At 39.9% G+C, this 16,899-nt stretch overlaps 1 protein-coding gene across 2 annotated transcripts in view; it reads left to right on the plus strand.

Moving 5' to 3' along the window:
- The window catches only part of CNTLN (centlein), a 174,297-nt gene that overhangs the window by 106,499 nt on the left and 50,899 nt on the right, over positions 1-16,899 (plus strand). For both annotated transcript variants that reach the window (XM_035140509.3, XM_035140510.3), the window contains 2 exons: positions 844-916; positions 2,046-2,263. In XM_035140509.3, the coding sequence (XP_034996400.3) occupies positions 844-916; positions 2,046-2,263 (291 nt within the window). The remainder of the gene's footprint in view (positions 1-843; positions 917-2,045; positions 2,264-16,899) is intronic.

The raw sequence follows: 16,899 nt of genomic DNA on the forward strand, positions 1-16,899 counted from the left end.
GTGTGCATGCACACGAAAGTTCATACCTATGACAAACTTAGTTGGTCTCTAAGGTGGAACTGGAAGGAATTTTTGTTTGTTTGTTTTGAGTACGTCAGACCAACATGGCTACCTACCTGTAACATGTAATTTATCTGTTAATTTTGCCAGTTCTGCATATTCCATAAGTTTCCCTCGCCATTTTTCGCACCTCCACTTTCATAGTTTGTTTACATTTGGTATGAGACACTATTGTCATATTGTGTTGTTGGGTAAAAAGAGAGGGGAGAGAGAGAAGGAGCGAGGTAGGTAGGGGGATAATGATCTTTCGTCCTAGTGCATAGTGTTTGTGCAGGGTTTTCGTGTCAGCATCACGAGGGTAGGTTATCTGTGTGCATATGTACTGTACTGTATATAGATAGATAGGCATTGCAAGAGATTAGAGAGTCCAGAACAGGCACCCCCAAACTGCGGCCCTCCAGATGTTTTGGCCTACAACTCCCATGATCCCTAGCTAACAGGACCAGTGGTTGGTGAAGATGGGAATTGTAGTCCAAAACATCTGGAGGGCCAAAGTTTGGGGGTGCTTGGTCCAGAACTTGGTTGGTTTCATTCAGTTTGTTACAGTGTGGTTTGATGGTATGGGTTGTTGTTTTTTGGTAGGGTCAGATTATCCATATTGATTTGTATGCTGTTGCGGGGGATAGGTAATTGTTTAGTTGTGCTGTATGTGTGATAAAGGGGAGCCACACCAGGGTGAAGGTGTCCTCCTTTGCTGATCTGTAGCTTTTTAAAATACCCAACTATCTCATGTATAGTCACACGCTCTACTATTCTGTAAATGTTTCTTTTTGGTGACTCTAGCAAAAGAAAGAAACAGAAGTAGTTCCTTTCCACAGAAAGAAGATATTGCATTCAGCTCTCATCCCAAGTAAAGGTAAGATTCTTATAAAATGCTTGCATTGTTTGTGAAAAGTAAAATTTATCATCCTATTATCATTGCACTCTAATATCTGTGTAGAGTGACTTTTAATGTATCTAAGCCAGTTAAATATCACATATGCATGTATTTTTCTCCTGTCCCTGGTATCTGAGGCCAATTTATGTTGGTAACTTATTTCTGTTCATGAACATTAGCAGGGTTTTGAGCAGTAACAGAACAGTACAGACCGCCTTCTGTGGTCCATGCCAGAAGCCTTTGTTGTTGTTGTTGTTTAGTCGTTTAGTCGTGTCCGACTCTTCGTGACCCCATGGACCGCCAGAAGCCTAAATCACCCTAAATATAAACAAGTTGAGAACACACTGATAACTGGATTATCATATTCATGACTGCATTAGTGCTGAATTTTGTACAGTCTTGCTTCTGACCTAATCCCAAGTATTTGGGGAAAGTATGGTATTCAGCTGAAGTAAGAAAGGTGTTGGAGATGGTCAAATTCTGGACAAATTCTTAACTGGGAGAGTGCAGTATTCTTCATGTCTGCCTTGTATTCTGAGGTGGGGGGTGGGCACAGCCAGTATTCTCTGGGGTTGCATTTGCAGGTCAAGAAGAATGACTCAGAGTTTAGGACCTCGGAGGGCATTTCCTTCAGCACAGTCTGATCCAAAATCAAACGCTAATAATAATAATAATAATAATAATAATAATAATAATAATAATAATAATAATTTATTATTTATACCCCGCCCATCTGGCCGGGTCTCCCCAGCCACTCTGGGCGGCTAACGCTAACACCTGGCCTGCTCCTACTATTTTCTCTACTATGATAACCAAGGGGCTTTCAAATTTGCAAAGAGAGAAATTTGAAGACACACCCTCTAAACTTCTGATATGTTACTTTTAAATAGTCTTCTATCAGTCATTCGCACAGCATTTAGCATGATTTAATGCTCACATAGTGGCACTGTATACTAAATCCTGCATTGTCTCAACTAGAAAAGGGGGCTTGATTGGGACTTGATTCTAAATAATGTTTAGTTGTAAAGTGTGAAGAGAGGATGACCATTTCATCAAAGGTCAATGGAAACCATCAAATTAATTGTTGATCTCTGTGACCAATGTTTAGTAAACAGAGAGAAGAGAAGTATCGTGGGTCAGAAACCTGGCTGTGCCATTTCGCTCAGGGGACGGATTACATCCTTACAGCAGCAGTTAGCCATTCTTCAGAATTCGAAAAAGACAGCCATGTCATCTCTCAAAAAGTCCAGGGAAACAAATAAAAAATTAACATCCCAGCTGCATCTTGTTGAACAAAGACTTCAGACCAGCAAGCAAACTATTCAGGTAATGGTGCACTGAAGTCTTGACATGCAAGAAAACCAAAGTTTGGTGGCCAAATTAATCACATACATCTGTTTACCTATCTATCTGAATTCAGAGATAGCTGTGGGTGCATGACACTGTTATTGTGAAATTCACAAAGGTACATTACACTTCTGAATGTGGAGATTCCATTTAGCAATCCATGCCAAGCGTCAAAAAATATGAACACCTACCTGTCACTTGTTTGTCTTGTGGTAAAGAAATACAGGTAGTGCTCATATTGGCATATTCCTCTTGAGCAATCTTCTGATGGTAAGTTACTTGAAAGCCATAAATAATGTACCTAACTGCAAAAGACTGTGCTGGACTGGCACGTGATCAAAGCCTAGAAATTCTCCTTACCTACTCAGGGCTGCTGAGGACAGGTAGAACTGGATTTTGGCAAATGTGTTTTCAGATTTCTTCATCCTTTCTCCTCCCCTAGGTGATCAGAGTTTTTGAAAGGTAACTTTTGAGAAAATATGGAAACTAAACCACATGTAAAAATAGTCACACACATTTTTTCCTTGCTGCCTTTACTAGATGCAGGTTACCAGAAAAAGTAATCCCCTCCAAGCCAAAAAAGAGAGATAAAACTGTTGCAGAAAGTTGGGCAAAATATCTATACAAGTTTTGTGCCAAATCTCAGCATCCAATTGTAATTTTCTGATTTCAACCAGATATGCTTAACATGCTCTATTAGTGCTACCAAAGGAGAAATCACTTTAAGAAGAGGTTTCGGCTACCTTCCAGTGAAAATTAAGGGGGTAAAACATCACTGTAGTCACTGCAGGAACATATGCATTTTAGAGGTAGCTTTGTGCTTCAAAAGACCAAGTGATTAAAAAAAAAACATTTTTAGTACTGCCTATGATCAAGAAATTGGCTGGCTAGCTCTCCCAAACAATCCACGTGCTGTAAATAAATGGGCAAACTTTAGTTATAGCTCATGAGTCTAGGTTCCGGTGATACACCAAGCCAGATCTTGGCTTGGATCAGCAAAAAAAGCTGCAAGCTTCTCTCCAAGGTTGTGTGCATTGGTGCCAAGCCAAGTTTGGCTTAGTGTGATATGAGAACTAGGTCACTGAGTGGTAATGTAGTAACTTAGTGGGCAGCAGGAGATACTGACATGTGCTTTTTATGATGTGATGTTACACTTGCAATTCACTCTGGAAATGCAATAGATGTAGATGATCTGTGGCATCTATTGATTACAAAAGTTTGTTGACAACAGCAGATATTTTCTTATGCTATTATCCTTTAATGACGTACTGTCATGCTTACTGCCCGCCCACGTAATATTTTAATAGATGTAGAAGATTTTTGGCATCTATAGGCTACAAAGCAGGATAGGATGGAAGTGAAAATACAAGCCACTGAAATGATCTGGACGGGTTTTAAAATTGTGGATGTTAGTAGCTGTAGGGAAAGTTGCTCTTAGCTATTTAAAAAAAAACCCACCCCTTCTTATACATCATAAAAACTTGTTTATGTAACATTGTTTGTATACCTAATTCATGACCCTGGATTAAACGCAGTCCGGTACGTCAGCTTTTGTTAACATAGTATGCGTAGACAAGATAACCTTTTGACTGAATGGAACTGAAGAAAAAGGTACCGTATGTAAATCAACACAAACAGGTGTTCATTCAGTCAATACTTTATCACCATCCCCATGGACTCTGGTTGTACAAGATCAGCTCTAGATTTAAGATGTAAATGTTCCAGATGTTCATTTTCGAGACTGATTTTACAGTTCCTGCAACCCGAGGATTGGCTGGAGTTTGTTTCCTGGATGGCTAGATTCACCCCCCTCCCTCCCTCCACCCCACCACACTGCATGTTTGTAACTATCTCATAAGATGTATGTTGGATTTAATCTTTTCTCTTAGTTACATAAATTATCTGTAGAATTCCGGAGCCCATATTGTGTTATCTTTGCAATAAAAACCTTGCCCCCCATATTTTCCAGCAAAATTACCGCAGGGTGACTGTGCATTTGGGATTTGGTATACAGTTTCTGAGACTCATCATAAGTATTGAAACAAGACCTTCTGTTTGTGAGTAAAGTAGTTAGGCTTTCCACTCTGTGTAGAAATCACAGCTGGAGTTGTTACTCAATGTGGAAGTGATGGGATCTGATCTTTCAGGAGTTCCTTAGAAAAATCATGGAAGAATTATTGGCAAAATTCAGGGAAACTCTTTTTAAAAGCCTGTTTTTTTCTTACACCCCCTGTGTCTAATGGCAGTGCTGGAATTTCCATCACCAGATGTCTTTTCAGATTAAGACATCCTCTGCTGTACGTACTAGGGTAATGACAATTATACATGGGTAAGATAAAACATTAGCATAGCAAAAACTCATAGAGGCGCAAGGGATGCAAGATACAATGCAAAACTGCCATACTGTAATTTAAGTCAGCAATCATTGCCTTTTAAATGTAGTGACCCAATTACAAAGCCCCCCCCCACGACAAAGTAACCCAGAATCCTTTGCTCCCATTCCCATAGTGCTACAGAAGTGGCTCCGCAGGAGTAATCGCATTGTTTTATGGGTTGCCTTTGACATCTGAAAAGGACTGAGTAGCTGAGCAAACCCTCCTCATCTGAAGAGGCCAGGCTTTAAAAAAAGGGAACAGACTTGCAACCTGCCAGGCAACTGTTTGCAGCTCCTTTGGGCAGCAGTACACAAAGGCTGTGAAGCAGCTCCTCTTCCAGATGTGTAACTGTTGTTTCTCCTTAAAGCCTCTGCTTGGGATTGCTGTGTTTCAGCCTAAAGAATTCCTCCAGTAGCATTTCAAAAACTACTGCAGGCGTTTCTTAAAGAGTTCCAGTGATGCTAGTAATTTGTAAAAGAAAATCTTTGTTGCTCAATGCTTTCTGTGTTTTACACTGAAAACCTCCTTAGCATTTCAGAGCTCAGTTTGCTTAAGGGAGGTAACTTTTGCTTTAACTTGGTATATCTTTAGAAGAGACTGATTTACTTGTATCATTGTCAAACACTTAAATTGAATTCACAAAAACAAAAGCCCTGCCATCAATTCCATTCTAGTCATTCCTTTTCTCTGCCCTCTCTCAGCTATATCTCACAGAAAACCCAATTTCACAACTCATTCTCATTCACTTCCTCTCCCCTAGCTGGACCCTAAGCCCCTTTTTCGCGTGCCTCCTCCACAAGAGGTCCAGAGGGTGGCAACACAAGAATGGGCCTTTTCTGCAGTGGCTCCCCATTTGTGGAATGCTCTTCCCAGTAAGGCTCGCCTGGTGCCTTCATTATACACCTATAGGTGCAAGGCAAAAACATTCCTCTTTAACCAGGTCTTGGCTGGTTGACATACAAAGCCCTTTTAAAATGTGTATGTGGGGGGATTATTGGGTTTTTCTTGTTTTTGTTTTTATTATGTGTTTTTTTTATACGTATTGTGGTTTTATGTTGAGAACTGCCCTGAGACCTGTGGGTATAGGGTAGTATACAAATTTAATAAATAAGAACAATAATAATGTATACCAGTTCCTGACATTCCATCACACCCTAGTATCTATCACACAGGGTGACTGAGAAACAGAATCCAGGCTGAAGCTGTGCAGATTTAGGCTATGGGGCTGCACATATTGAAGCTGATTTCTACACATACAGTTGTCTGCAACTTTTTGTTTTGGTCCCAGCCACAGATCAGTAGGATGGGAAGCAATTTTTTCTCATCAAGGTCTGACCAATTTCCATGGGCGGGCAGGGATTTTTGTATCATTCCAGACATTGGGACATGCTGGTTGGGTTGATGGGAGTTGGAGCCTAACAATATCTGGAGGAGCACAGGTCTGGTAGAAGCCACCTGAAGCTGTTTGCCCCCAACACTTTTCTTGTGTTCAGCACTCTCTGCTAATGTGGGTGGCATTGTGTTGGAGCTGACCTTTAAAGCCCTCAAGAGCCTCGGCCCTGTATAGCTGAAGGAGCATCTCGACCCCATCATTCGGCCCGGAAACTGAGGTCCAGCTCCAAGGGCCTTCTGGTGGTTTCCATACAGGGAACCAGGCAGGGGGCCTTCTTGCTGGTGTCACCCTCCGTGTGGAATGCCCTCCCATGAGACTTCAAGGAGATAAGTAACTATACAACCTTTAAAAGACACCAGAAGGCAGCCCTGTATAGGGAAGTTGTTAATGTTTGATGTTTTATTATGTTTTTATATATGCTGGAAGCCGCCCAGAGTGGTTGGGGCGAGCCAGTCAGGTGGACAGGGTATAAATAATAAAATTATTATTATAATTATTGGATTGCTCTCTGGCTAGTGTGTGGGTGGTCTCTTGGTGACTGGGTCTGGGTGACCTTTTTAGGGGTTCCATTTCAGCATTATGATACTAATTAGTAACTCTTTCATTTTGTGACATACATATTTTTAAAGTACAAGGGCACGATACAGTAGGAGATTTTTTTCTTTCCGTAGGTTTGTGTTTCCGCGATCAAACAAAATGCCTTTTATGTTCTACTGATCTCTAAAGCAGGATTGCTATTTAAAAAGTCTTCCATTATTAATGAACTTACATAGGCTGCATGTTGGAAATGCGGCTTATTCATAAATTACAGCAGCTGTTTGGCATGAATCAGACCTGTCTGAGTGCTTATATTCATTGTAATGCAAACTGAATGTTGATAGATGCTAGATGCTAAAAAGGTATAATGTGGCAAGGCAAGTGAATTATCCTCAGAGAGGGAGTGCTGGTATTCAGATACTGGTGCAAAGCCATCCTAGAAAACAAAGGCACGTCCCTGTGGATCTCCTTGGCATAAAGTAAGGGGCCTGATTCAGTTGATGTTCAGCACTTGAAACTCCCATTTCCAATGAGCCCGTTAGGTATGTGCTTTATATTCTTGTATTTATCGGGAGTTTAAAACCGTATATGGCCCTTTCCTTTTAGTTGCAAACTTAATACAAACTATATCAGTTTTCTCCTGTACATATGGCGTGATCTTGCTATAATTGTATCACAAGTTTTCATTTGCAAATCCCTTATTTTCTTTTTCTTTTCTTGATAGTGGTTTAAACATTCCTGCTAAATCTTTATAAGCGTTTATAAGCGTTCCCCCAAGCACTTGTTATTTTTAACATATTCTATTTATTTTTGTATTTAATAATGATTGCTCTCACATGAAAGAATAAAAAAGCTAATGGTGTCTGGAAGTCTGTTTCTAAGAAAGGAAATAGTCCTTCTATATTCCTGAATCATAGGATTAGAGGGTGCTACTTGTGCTAAATTATGTTCTAGATTGTCATTTGTATCTTTGATTATTCTAATTACTCACTCTTAACTGGAGTTAAAACCATCAGCATTGCCTATGTCCTAGGTAAACCTTTAGCATGTACAAAAGTCACTTTTTAAAAGCTTTTAATTGCTTCTTCTCTTTAGTTACATACAACTTGTGTGTGTCTGTTCCGGATACAAAAGCAGTTGTCCTGAAAAATACAATTTAACTCATCTAAACTTAAACTTAAACAATCTAAGATGAGAAGCAAATGTCTCCTGGATGGAATCTGTTTGCACGTTTTGGAAAATTTATAAATTCCTTTATATTTGCATGCTGGGGTAGGAAACATTTCCTAAGATCTTTTCTCCACTGTTGTGAAGAAGGCTTGTGCTTTTACTTGGTGTGTGAGACTCACAAAAGGGAAACAAAGTGGGTACAGGTTGGCTTTTCCTTTGCCAGTGGGCATTTGCTGGGTTCAGTACTCAAATTCTTTCTGTATCAACTATATTCAATAGCCAGTGTTGGTGACTGCCAAGATATTCAGAATATATCCAACCCATCAAAAATAATAATCTGTAGCACTCTGAAAATGAAGTGCGGTTGGAGTTGTTTGAGGCCATTCTCTGCTTTCTGTGCACAATTTGTGTCAATATATTTGCATTTGATATAGGTTCAGGTATATACTGTATTCTGAAATGAATGTTTCAAGTGTGTGTGTGTGTGTGTGTGTGTGTGTGTGTGTGTGATTCTGGATTGTAGCCAGAGTACTGAATACCGTACATTTCTGCTGGCTCAAAATCCCATCTACCAAAAAATTAGTTCTCAGTTTCTGTTTCACAAATAAGACTTAGCTTCATTTTGCATGGAAACGTAGAAACAAAACTGTAAGGCTTAAGTTGCTTCTTCTTGTTTCTTCTTCTTGTTATTTTTTATACCAAAAATGAAGCCCACAACTAAAAGTCAGCAGATTGGGTGTTGGCTCTGCCCACAGGTTGATGTAGGGCTCCCAGGATTCAGTTTGCTCCTGCCTTCATCAAGTGCAGCTAGATGGCCATTTGTGCTCATTCTTAGCTGTCTCCTCAACTGCATTTATTGAAAGCTTTCCAAGAACTCAGATGATGGACTTGCCAACTGGGCTTTCCAAGGTTCTGTAACTTGAGAAGCTAGGTACTGGGATCCTAAGCCATGCCTATACAGTTGTACCTCTACTTACGAATTTAATGCGTTCCGAACACACATTTGTAAGTCGCAAAAATTTGTAAGTCGAATCCCATAGGAATGCATTGGGAGAAAAAATTCGTAAGTAGAAGCAACCCTATCTAAAAATTCGTAAGTAGAAAAAATCCTATCTAAACCGCATCCAAGATGGCAGACGGAGCTCCATTCGTAAGTAGAAACATTCGTAAGTAGAGGTACCACTGTATACTATATTCTGATAAAATGTTACATTAAGTGTTTTTTATTTTTACTTTCCTATATGGGTTCTAGTATTTTTTTCCTATGTGCTACCACAGCCCAATGAATGTATTTTAGTGTTTGTGCCCTTCATACTCACCAGGGCAGTTTATTTTCTGGACAAAGCACCTCATGGTAGCAGTTAATTTTTCCAAAAGTATTTATGCTAAGAACTGAAAAACAGCTTTTCTTTGCGGCAGCTAGTTTGTGATTTTCCTTTGTACAGCTCTGGTGATAACAGCTGAAAAGTCCTATTTATATAATTTTTCATTGTCTACCCCCTGAATTGTTTTTACTTTGACTTGGCAGCCTGTATAGCGGACAATCCTAGTAGGATATTTAGTATATATATGTCGGGTTCTCAAGGGCTATGGCTTTTGCCAGATGAAGCACTTTTGATTTTGAGGCTGATGAAACACGGTGCTATTATTGATCTGTACATGACACAGCCTGTCTCTCTGCTGGCAGAGTGTAGCAACATTTATCCAGGAATTTGTGAAATGTCACTTGGATCATGTTCGTAAGGTAAACTGGGCAAAAAAACAGGACCCAAGCTGAGAATCTATGTGGAATTGGACGTGACTGTCTTATCCCTATGTCCTATATTCTAGCTCAGGCGAGTGATATTTATTAACCCAATGGCTGCGGTTTTTATATTATGTTTCAGAGAAGTATGATTATCATTTGAAATACCCTGTCCAATAAAGCCATACTATTTTTCCACTCTGTTTTCAAATGCACTTGGGATCAGAATATTTTAAGTCAGTAAATGTGATCTGAACAACACAAGTCAATAATTTCTGTTCTGTTTGTAGCAAATTGATAGTTCTCATACATCACAGAATAAAAGAATCTGCTTATATTCCCTGTAGGAATTCCCTTGCTAGTCTCAGTTCACCTACAGGTGTGTGGGATAGAGGGAGAGAGGGAAAGAGAGAGAGCCTGTCTTATTAAAATCTCAGCATGCACTGTGGTCACAAAATCTATGGCTTTGATCTCATGGTAATACTATCCAAAAAAAACTCCTGCACTGTACATGTTTTCAAAATGTTTTGGTATGCATTTCAAAAATAACTGAATTATTTATTTTAGAATGTACAGATTTTTTTTCCAAGAAACTAAACTGTCAAATCAAATGTGAAACAAGTTTTTGTTAACTAATAAAAAGCAAAGGCTCAGAACAAAAATTCCAAATTCCACATTAGGGCAATACCTTGATGGAGTCAACCAAAATGTTACTAATAGGGCGTTAGATTTTGAGGTTGCTGAAAATATTCATCAGACCAGAAGGCGGTAAAGAAATCTAGCTGGGAAGAAGAAGCATACAATGGTTGATCCTCTGTTTTTGAAAATATAAAACCCAGATAATACGTAAGGAACTGTGGTGAGGGATGCTCATCATTGGGTACATATCCTGCCAGTGCTGAGGAATCACCACTGGCTATCAGCCACCAAGCCAGCCCTAAATAAATTTGGACCAGATAGAAAACTATTTCTCTCAACTGCCTGATAAGGGTACTGGGATCAGCAAGTGGTACACAGTTAGATTTGCCACAGCCTGATGATGATGATCAGCTTTTGGTAACATGGTGGTAGGCTTCTTTTACTGGTGGCGCCAGTGTTATGGAAGACCCTCTGTGCTCTAATATGAGAGGCCCATTCTGCCGGCTGCTGAAAACACACTTCTTTAGGCAAGCACTCCTCTGAGCTTGATCTTCTGATCTTATTGTTTAAACTGCTTTTAAGTGTTTTGTCATTCTTCTTAATTAGCTTATTCATTGTATATTAGGGATGCTTTATGTCAGGGCTTGGCAAAGGTTTTGTGGCTTGGGCTGGTTCGCGTTCCCGCAGACGCCGCGGCAGGCCGGAGTGTGCATGCATGTGCAAACGCTGTTTCCGGCACGGAGGAAGCTCCTGCTTCCCATTGGCTGCAGGAGCTTCCTGCAGCCAGTGGGAAGGCGGCCAGTGTCACGGAAGGCGGTCTCCGCTCTGCTGCACACCAGTTTAGTGCACCGCATGGAAACCGACCGGGCGGGTGGTGGGGGTCCCCGAGCGGGGGTCCATGGGGCGGTTAAATGACTCTCATGGGCCGCTTGTGGCCCATGGGCCTTATGTTGCCGACCCCTGCTCTATGTAGTTTAAATATATTTGGATTTTATATGTAGTTGTAAACTGCTATATAAGCATATGACTGGTATATAAATTAATCAATAATAGCAATTATCTCCATCATTATGTGAAACACACAAGTTCCTTGGTAAGTGGAAAACAGGAATACAGAGAAAGCTTTTTATACACAAAGCCAGAGATTAAATGTACTGTAGGTGATCAACTATTGTATGCTTCTTCCCATCACTTCTAGGTGTGCAACCTGGAACCTGCATGGCACCTAGTAGCTTCATTGGACTGCCTGCTTCCTCCCAGGTTTCCCCTTTCACACATAGAATCACGAAGGATCCTGGGAACAATAGTTTACTCCTCAAAGAACTACAATTCCCAACACCCCAAACAAACTACAGTCCCCAAGATTCTTTGAGGGAAGCCATGATTCAAACATGCTTCAACATAAGCTGCCCCCCCTCTTTTTTAAAAATTAAAAATCGAAAAACCAATCTACCCTAATGAAGCATTCAGGAAAGCTTCAAGGTGGGCACACTACTTCGTAACATTTTAGTTGCCTAATGAATAAGCCATCCAAATGTGGATTTTGCTAACTAGCATTTGCCCTGGCTTTTATGCAAAATAGACAACATTTTCAAACAAACTTACCAATAATATTCAAATGACTGAAGCCGCAAATATGTGACCATGTGCCACAACTGATATTAATAAACAAAAACCTGAGCAGTGGGAAATTGGCAGAAAACAACCATTTTTTTAGTTTGATTACAATTCCATTTAATATTACTATTGTTACTAATTAAAACTTGCCAAATTTTTAATGTTTATGTTGTTATAGCACTTTTAAATAATTTGGAGCATTTCACCTCTGTCGTCTTCATCCCCACAACAACCCTGTACAGTAGGTCAGCATTGTTATCCCTGTATTGAAGATTGGACACTGAGTATTCTTCCTTTCCCCCTTAGTGAGTTTATGGCTTGGGAAAGATTTGATTTCCTTGCACACAGCCTCCACTCTTGGTCGTTACTCGAGCGCCATTAGTTTGGCCTGTACGGATGTTTTCTAAACTCTATCGTCGCACTTCGGTGCATGCAGTGATTTTTATCCATTGCTGAGTGATTTCCTCCCACTATCAAATCCTCTGCCAAGTCCATAAAGAGTACCCTCCCAGCCTGAATGTAGTTCGGCACATGAAGTGTTCATAGAACCATTTAGGCAGACCCTCTCTTTGATAGGAGATAAAGATTGACAATGCAAGCACTCTGCGGGGAGCAGGCTAAGTTGCTCAGAGAGTTAATTCTGTAGCTCAGAGCCAAATGGCTCATCAGGACTAAGCCAGAGTACAATCTTGAAAAGCCTGGTAACTGAAGGCACAGGTGGAGTTTGACAACAATATTGTGGCCAGGATTGGCAACTATAATTTGCCAGTGGAAATGTGCCTGGCTCCCCTCCCTATTAGCCCTGTTGAGATTCTGCTTACTGTCGCAGGCCTTTCCATGTTCCGGAAGATGGGTGAAAAATTTAAATGGTTTCCTCAAGCTGTTGGATAAAGCAGGAGTCCTTTAAAAGTGAGAACAACAGATGCAGAATTAACAAGAAAATGATTGCGTCCTTTTTAATTTTCACTTGCATTTACAGGTTTGATAGGATTGGGGACCTCAGGAGTAAGGTCTCACAGCATTTTTATTCAACAGTCACATATTTCAGGATAATGGTAGCAAAAATGTCATCCAGAACATCTTATATCCTGTTTTATTCTCGCCATCTTAGTATGAACGAAACTCAAAGCTATATAGAGCTTTGTACTTTCTCCAGCAGTTAACAGCTACTTACTTACTTTTGTCCAGAGGTGTTATCATTATCATGATTTCTCAGTAGTTTGTATACATTTACTTGTGTTAAAAATTATTGAGAAAGTTAACACAACATTTTTCATTTCAAAAGATCTCAGGCTGAATTCCCAGCATTTCCAGGTAAGGTTAGGAGAGACCCCTGTTCTGTACGCTGTTTTGAGAGGCTTTTTGGCTAAAGGGTACAGTATTCATGCCAGTAAGTAAATACCTATAATTCTGAGCTTCGTGGGCCACTGATAGGAGACAGCTTCCTACATTCCATGCAGTATAACGTTATTACAGCTGAAGAAGAAGGCAGTGAAGTGCCTGAGCTGCACGGAAGCAAAATAAAGGGGGAAAATATTGTATATTCTTCTTTTGTACTTACTGCACAAGAAGAGTCTAGAGAAAATGCTGCTTCCACGCCTAAAAGAGAACTTAATGCTGCAAAGGAATTTTCAGCATCCCCTTATTTTTTTGTGCATGTAAAAATTTGGAAGACTATATACTTTAGTTACATTCAATTTAAATAACCAGAAGCAATTAAAAAAAATAAACCCTTAATATTATGTTAAGGTAAAGGTAAAGGGACCCCTGACCATTAGGTCCAGTCATAACCGACGCTGGGGTGCGCGCTCATCTCGCATTATTGGCCGAGGGAGCTGGCGTATAGCTTCCAGGTCATGTGGCCAGCATGACAAAGCCGCTTCTGGCAAACCAGAGCAGCACATGGAAACGCCGTTTACCTTCCCCGCTGTAGCGGTTCCTATTTATCTACTTGCATTTTGACGTGCTTTCAAACTGCTAGGTTGGCAGGAGCTGGGACCAAGCAACGGGAGCTCACCCCGTCACAGGGATTCGAACCGCCGACCTTCTGATCAGCAAGCCCTAGGCTCAGTGGTTTAACCACAGCGCCGCCTGGGTCCCTAATATTATGTTACTATTATGTTAATGTTTGCTTCTCCATATTTTTGCTGGCTATGTGGAAAACAGATGGAAGCATCCAACACCCATTCTGCAATGAGTATATTTGTGTGTTACCTGAAACATATCAATACTGAGCATTGCTGCTGTTAAATTTGTAATGAGCTGTAGAGGCTGTGAAATTCCCTGACTGGCTCTCATATAAGTACTTCATTTACAGCACTTAAATGCGGCAAGATGCTGGATAATAACATAGTAAAGCCAGCCTCTACTTTGAGATGTGCTAACCTAATTTTGCCATTCTGAACATGTTGTTTTCCTTCCTCCAATATTTGGTGTGAGCAGCAACAGCAGGGCACCTGAACTGTAACATAACATCCAAAGATATCCTCTTGTGTCCTGCCTAAGTGGTACATTGGTGCCTACAACAGGATTTTGAACTTATAATGGACAGTGAGCATGAATGTATCGTATTTGCCTGTGTTCACATAAGTGTAAGTATTTGGTTTTGTATAAAAGATACTGTGAAAGTTCACTCAATAAGCCAGAACCAAATGTGTGATTATAAATCTACAGGCAGCAACCATTTTAGGCGTGTCCAATTGTCATGTGACCTCCAATGGGTGGGTCCTTTTGGACCTAGAAGAAGGTAGAACGGGAGCATAGTAAGGTGGGCATGATCACGCATGATCACCCAGAACTCAACCCCTGCCCAATTTGGGGGTTGCCTGTACTTGGATTACAGGAAATGTATGCAATAATAAATAGATAAATGCAATAATGTCTATAGCCAGATTTATGTGACTACATAAATTCTAACCAATAATAATAATAATAATAATAATAATAATAATAACTATTATTCTTTATTATTTATACCCTGCCCACCAGGCTAGGTTTGCCCAGCCACTCTGAGCAGCTCCCAACAGAATTAAAAGCACAATAAAATATCAAACATTAAAAACTTCCCTAAACAGGGCTGCCTTCAGATGTCTTCTAAAAGTCAGGTGGTGGTTTTATTTCCTTGACATCTGACGGGAGGGCATTCCACAGGGTGGGCACCACTACCAAAAAGGCCCTCTTAAAAGGAGCAAAAGAGCCTTTTAAGGTCTCTTCAGGTCACCTGTGCATTCAAGTAAACAGTTCACAATAGCTATGATGAATTCATTGGCCTAATTCAGCTGAAAGAATTCTAGCTCTGTGGGATACTGGTTTAATTTATATTTATCTCTGGTAATCAGCAACTTACAATTAGTTATATTACATTAATTAGTTTGTTAGTTTATTGATGTTCCTTTCTGCTAACACTCAGAAGCTAGCAGTTCATAAGAAGTGTACACACATTGTTTTGATTTTTAAAACCACAAGTTTGCACATTTGTGGAACATTCATAAATGTATTAATGCCATACATTAGTTCACCCTGCCATTCCTAGATAAACTTCCCTTCAGTGCCCTAATGTATGAAGCGACAATCAAGAACTTGATTTGGCCCTATTTGAAAAGCGGGGAGAGAGGGGAGATGCTTTGAGAGATAATTTCAGGATTATTTTCTTAATGGATGACTTCTTTAGATGGGTCATCTTCAGTTTGTGGCCTGCTTAACACATTTTTGATGTGTTGCCAAATTGAGACTTTTATGATATATATAAGAACATAAGAATAACAGGTTTTGCCATAAGTTTCAGCATTTAATTTCCGCACATGAGGTGACAGTTTGCAAAATCTTCCTTAAAGCGTGTTAGTGTGACCTTTTGAACTGAAACTACAGTGTGAATCCCATTGGCAGGAAAAAATACTTACAAATGATTTTTTTTAAGGCAAAAAGCAGTATTAGCCACAGGAACATACCTCTATTTCTCTGTTGGGATGTAGTTTAAACACTTCATTAGAGATTGGCATTTTCGGTACCTTTAAGCATCTTTAAAAGCTGCTTTGTTAATTGCAAACCATATTTAGTATGACCTCATAATAATGTAGCACACCTCAAGTATCATGGCTGTCTGTGCAGCAAGCGCTAGAGCAGTGTTCATTTATACTAGACAACTGAACTTCAAGGGGAGCAAAATCTTGATAGGCAATTAGCAGTAATTAGGAAGATTCAACTCGATGAGATGTCAACATTGGATTGCTTTAAAAAAGAGTTGAATGTCAGGGACTTGAAAATAAAGTTTTTCTCTCGCTGACATACAGGTATGGCATATGAAATATGAAATGTTAATTTAACTTTTCTGCTTATTATTCATGCACAATATTATTTTGTCATTCAGCTGCTATTCTGACAGAGTGCAAGGGGTGTTAAAACAGTGCTGCTGGAATAAAAGATTAATCTACCACTGGCCAATTAACCAAAGGGTACTTAATGGTCTCTAAAGGCTGATGAAGTCTAGCAACTAGCTAAAGTACTCGTTAAAAAGTCCTCTGCATTACCTTCATTTGCTTGACATTTTGCGAAATACACTGTTATCTTTCAGTAACTATCTGGAAATAGTTTATAAATGTGTAATCTTGGCAGCTCTTACGAAACCGAGCAACGAAGGATATTCTTTCCCTCCCTGCTTTGTCCATCTTATCTGACAAGGTGGCCATTTCTCATTTCCATTTTTCTCCATGTAGTTGTATAGTAGAAGAAAGACTTCCTTCCCTTTCCTTGCATAAAAAAAAATGCACCTTGGAATTCCAAGTTATTAAATTATTATAGCCTCTTATCTGAAGGCAGTAGTGGCCTGATGTCCCACATCTGTTGTTTTTCATAAGTATTTTACCTATATGAAGCTTCAAATCTGCAAGAAATAGAAGATCATGGGTATATTTATCTAGTCCCATTTGGTGCTATAATTTTGCAGAGTTCTGTGTTAATTTATAACTGCTTCAACACTTAACCATTCCAGCCTGCCTTGCAGCCTTCTGGTCCCCATAAAAACTACTTTCAGTCTCTCAGTTCCTCTCTGGCATTCCCTTCGTATGCCGCACAGATGATCCGAGCTGTGATGTCAACTAGAGAGGACTGGGTATAAGTGATGCTGGAGGAGTCAGTAGGATAA

The sequence above is a fragment of the Zootoca vivipara genome, chromosome 15, assembly GCF_965207765.1.
Source record: "Zootoca vivipara chromosome 15, rZooViv2.hap1.1, whole genome shotgun sequence".
Lineage (NCBI taxonomy): Eukaryota > Metazoa > Chordata > Lepidosauria > Squamata > Lacertidae > Zootoca > Zootoca vivipara.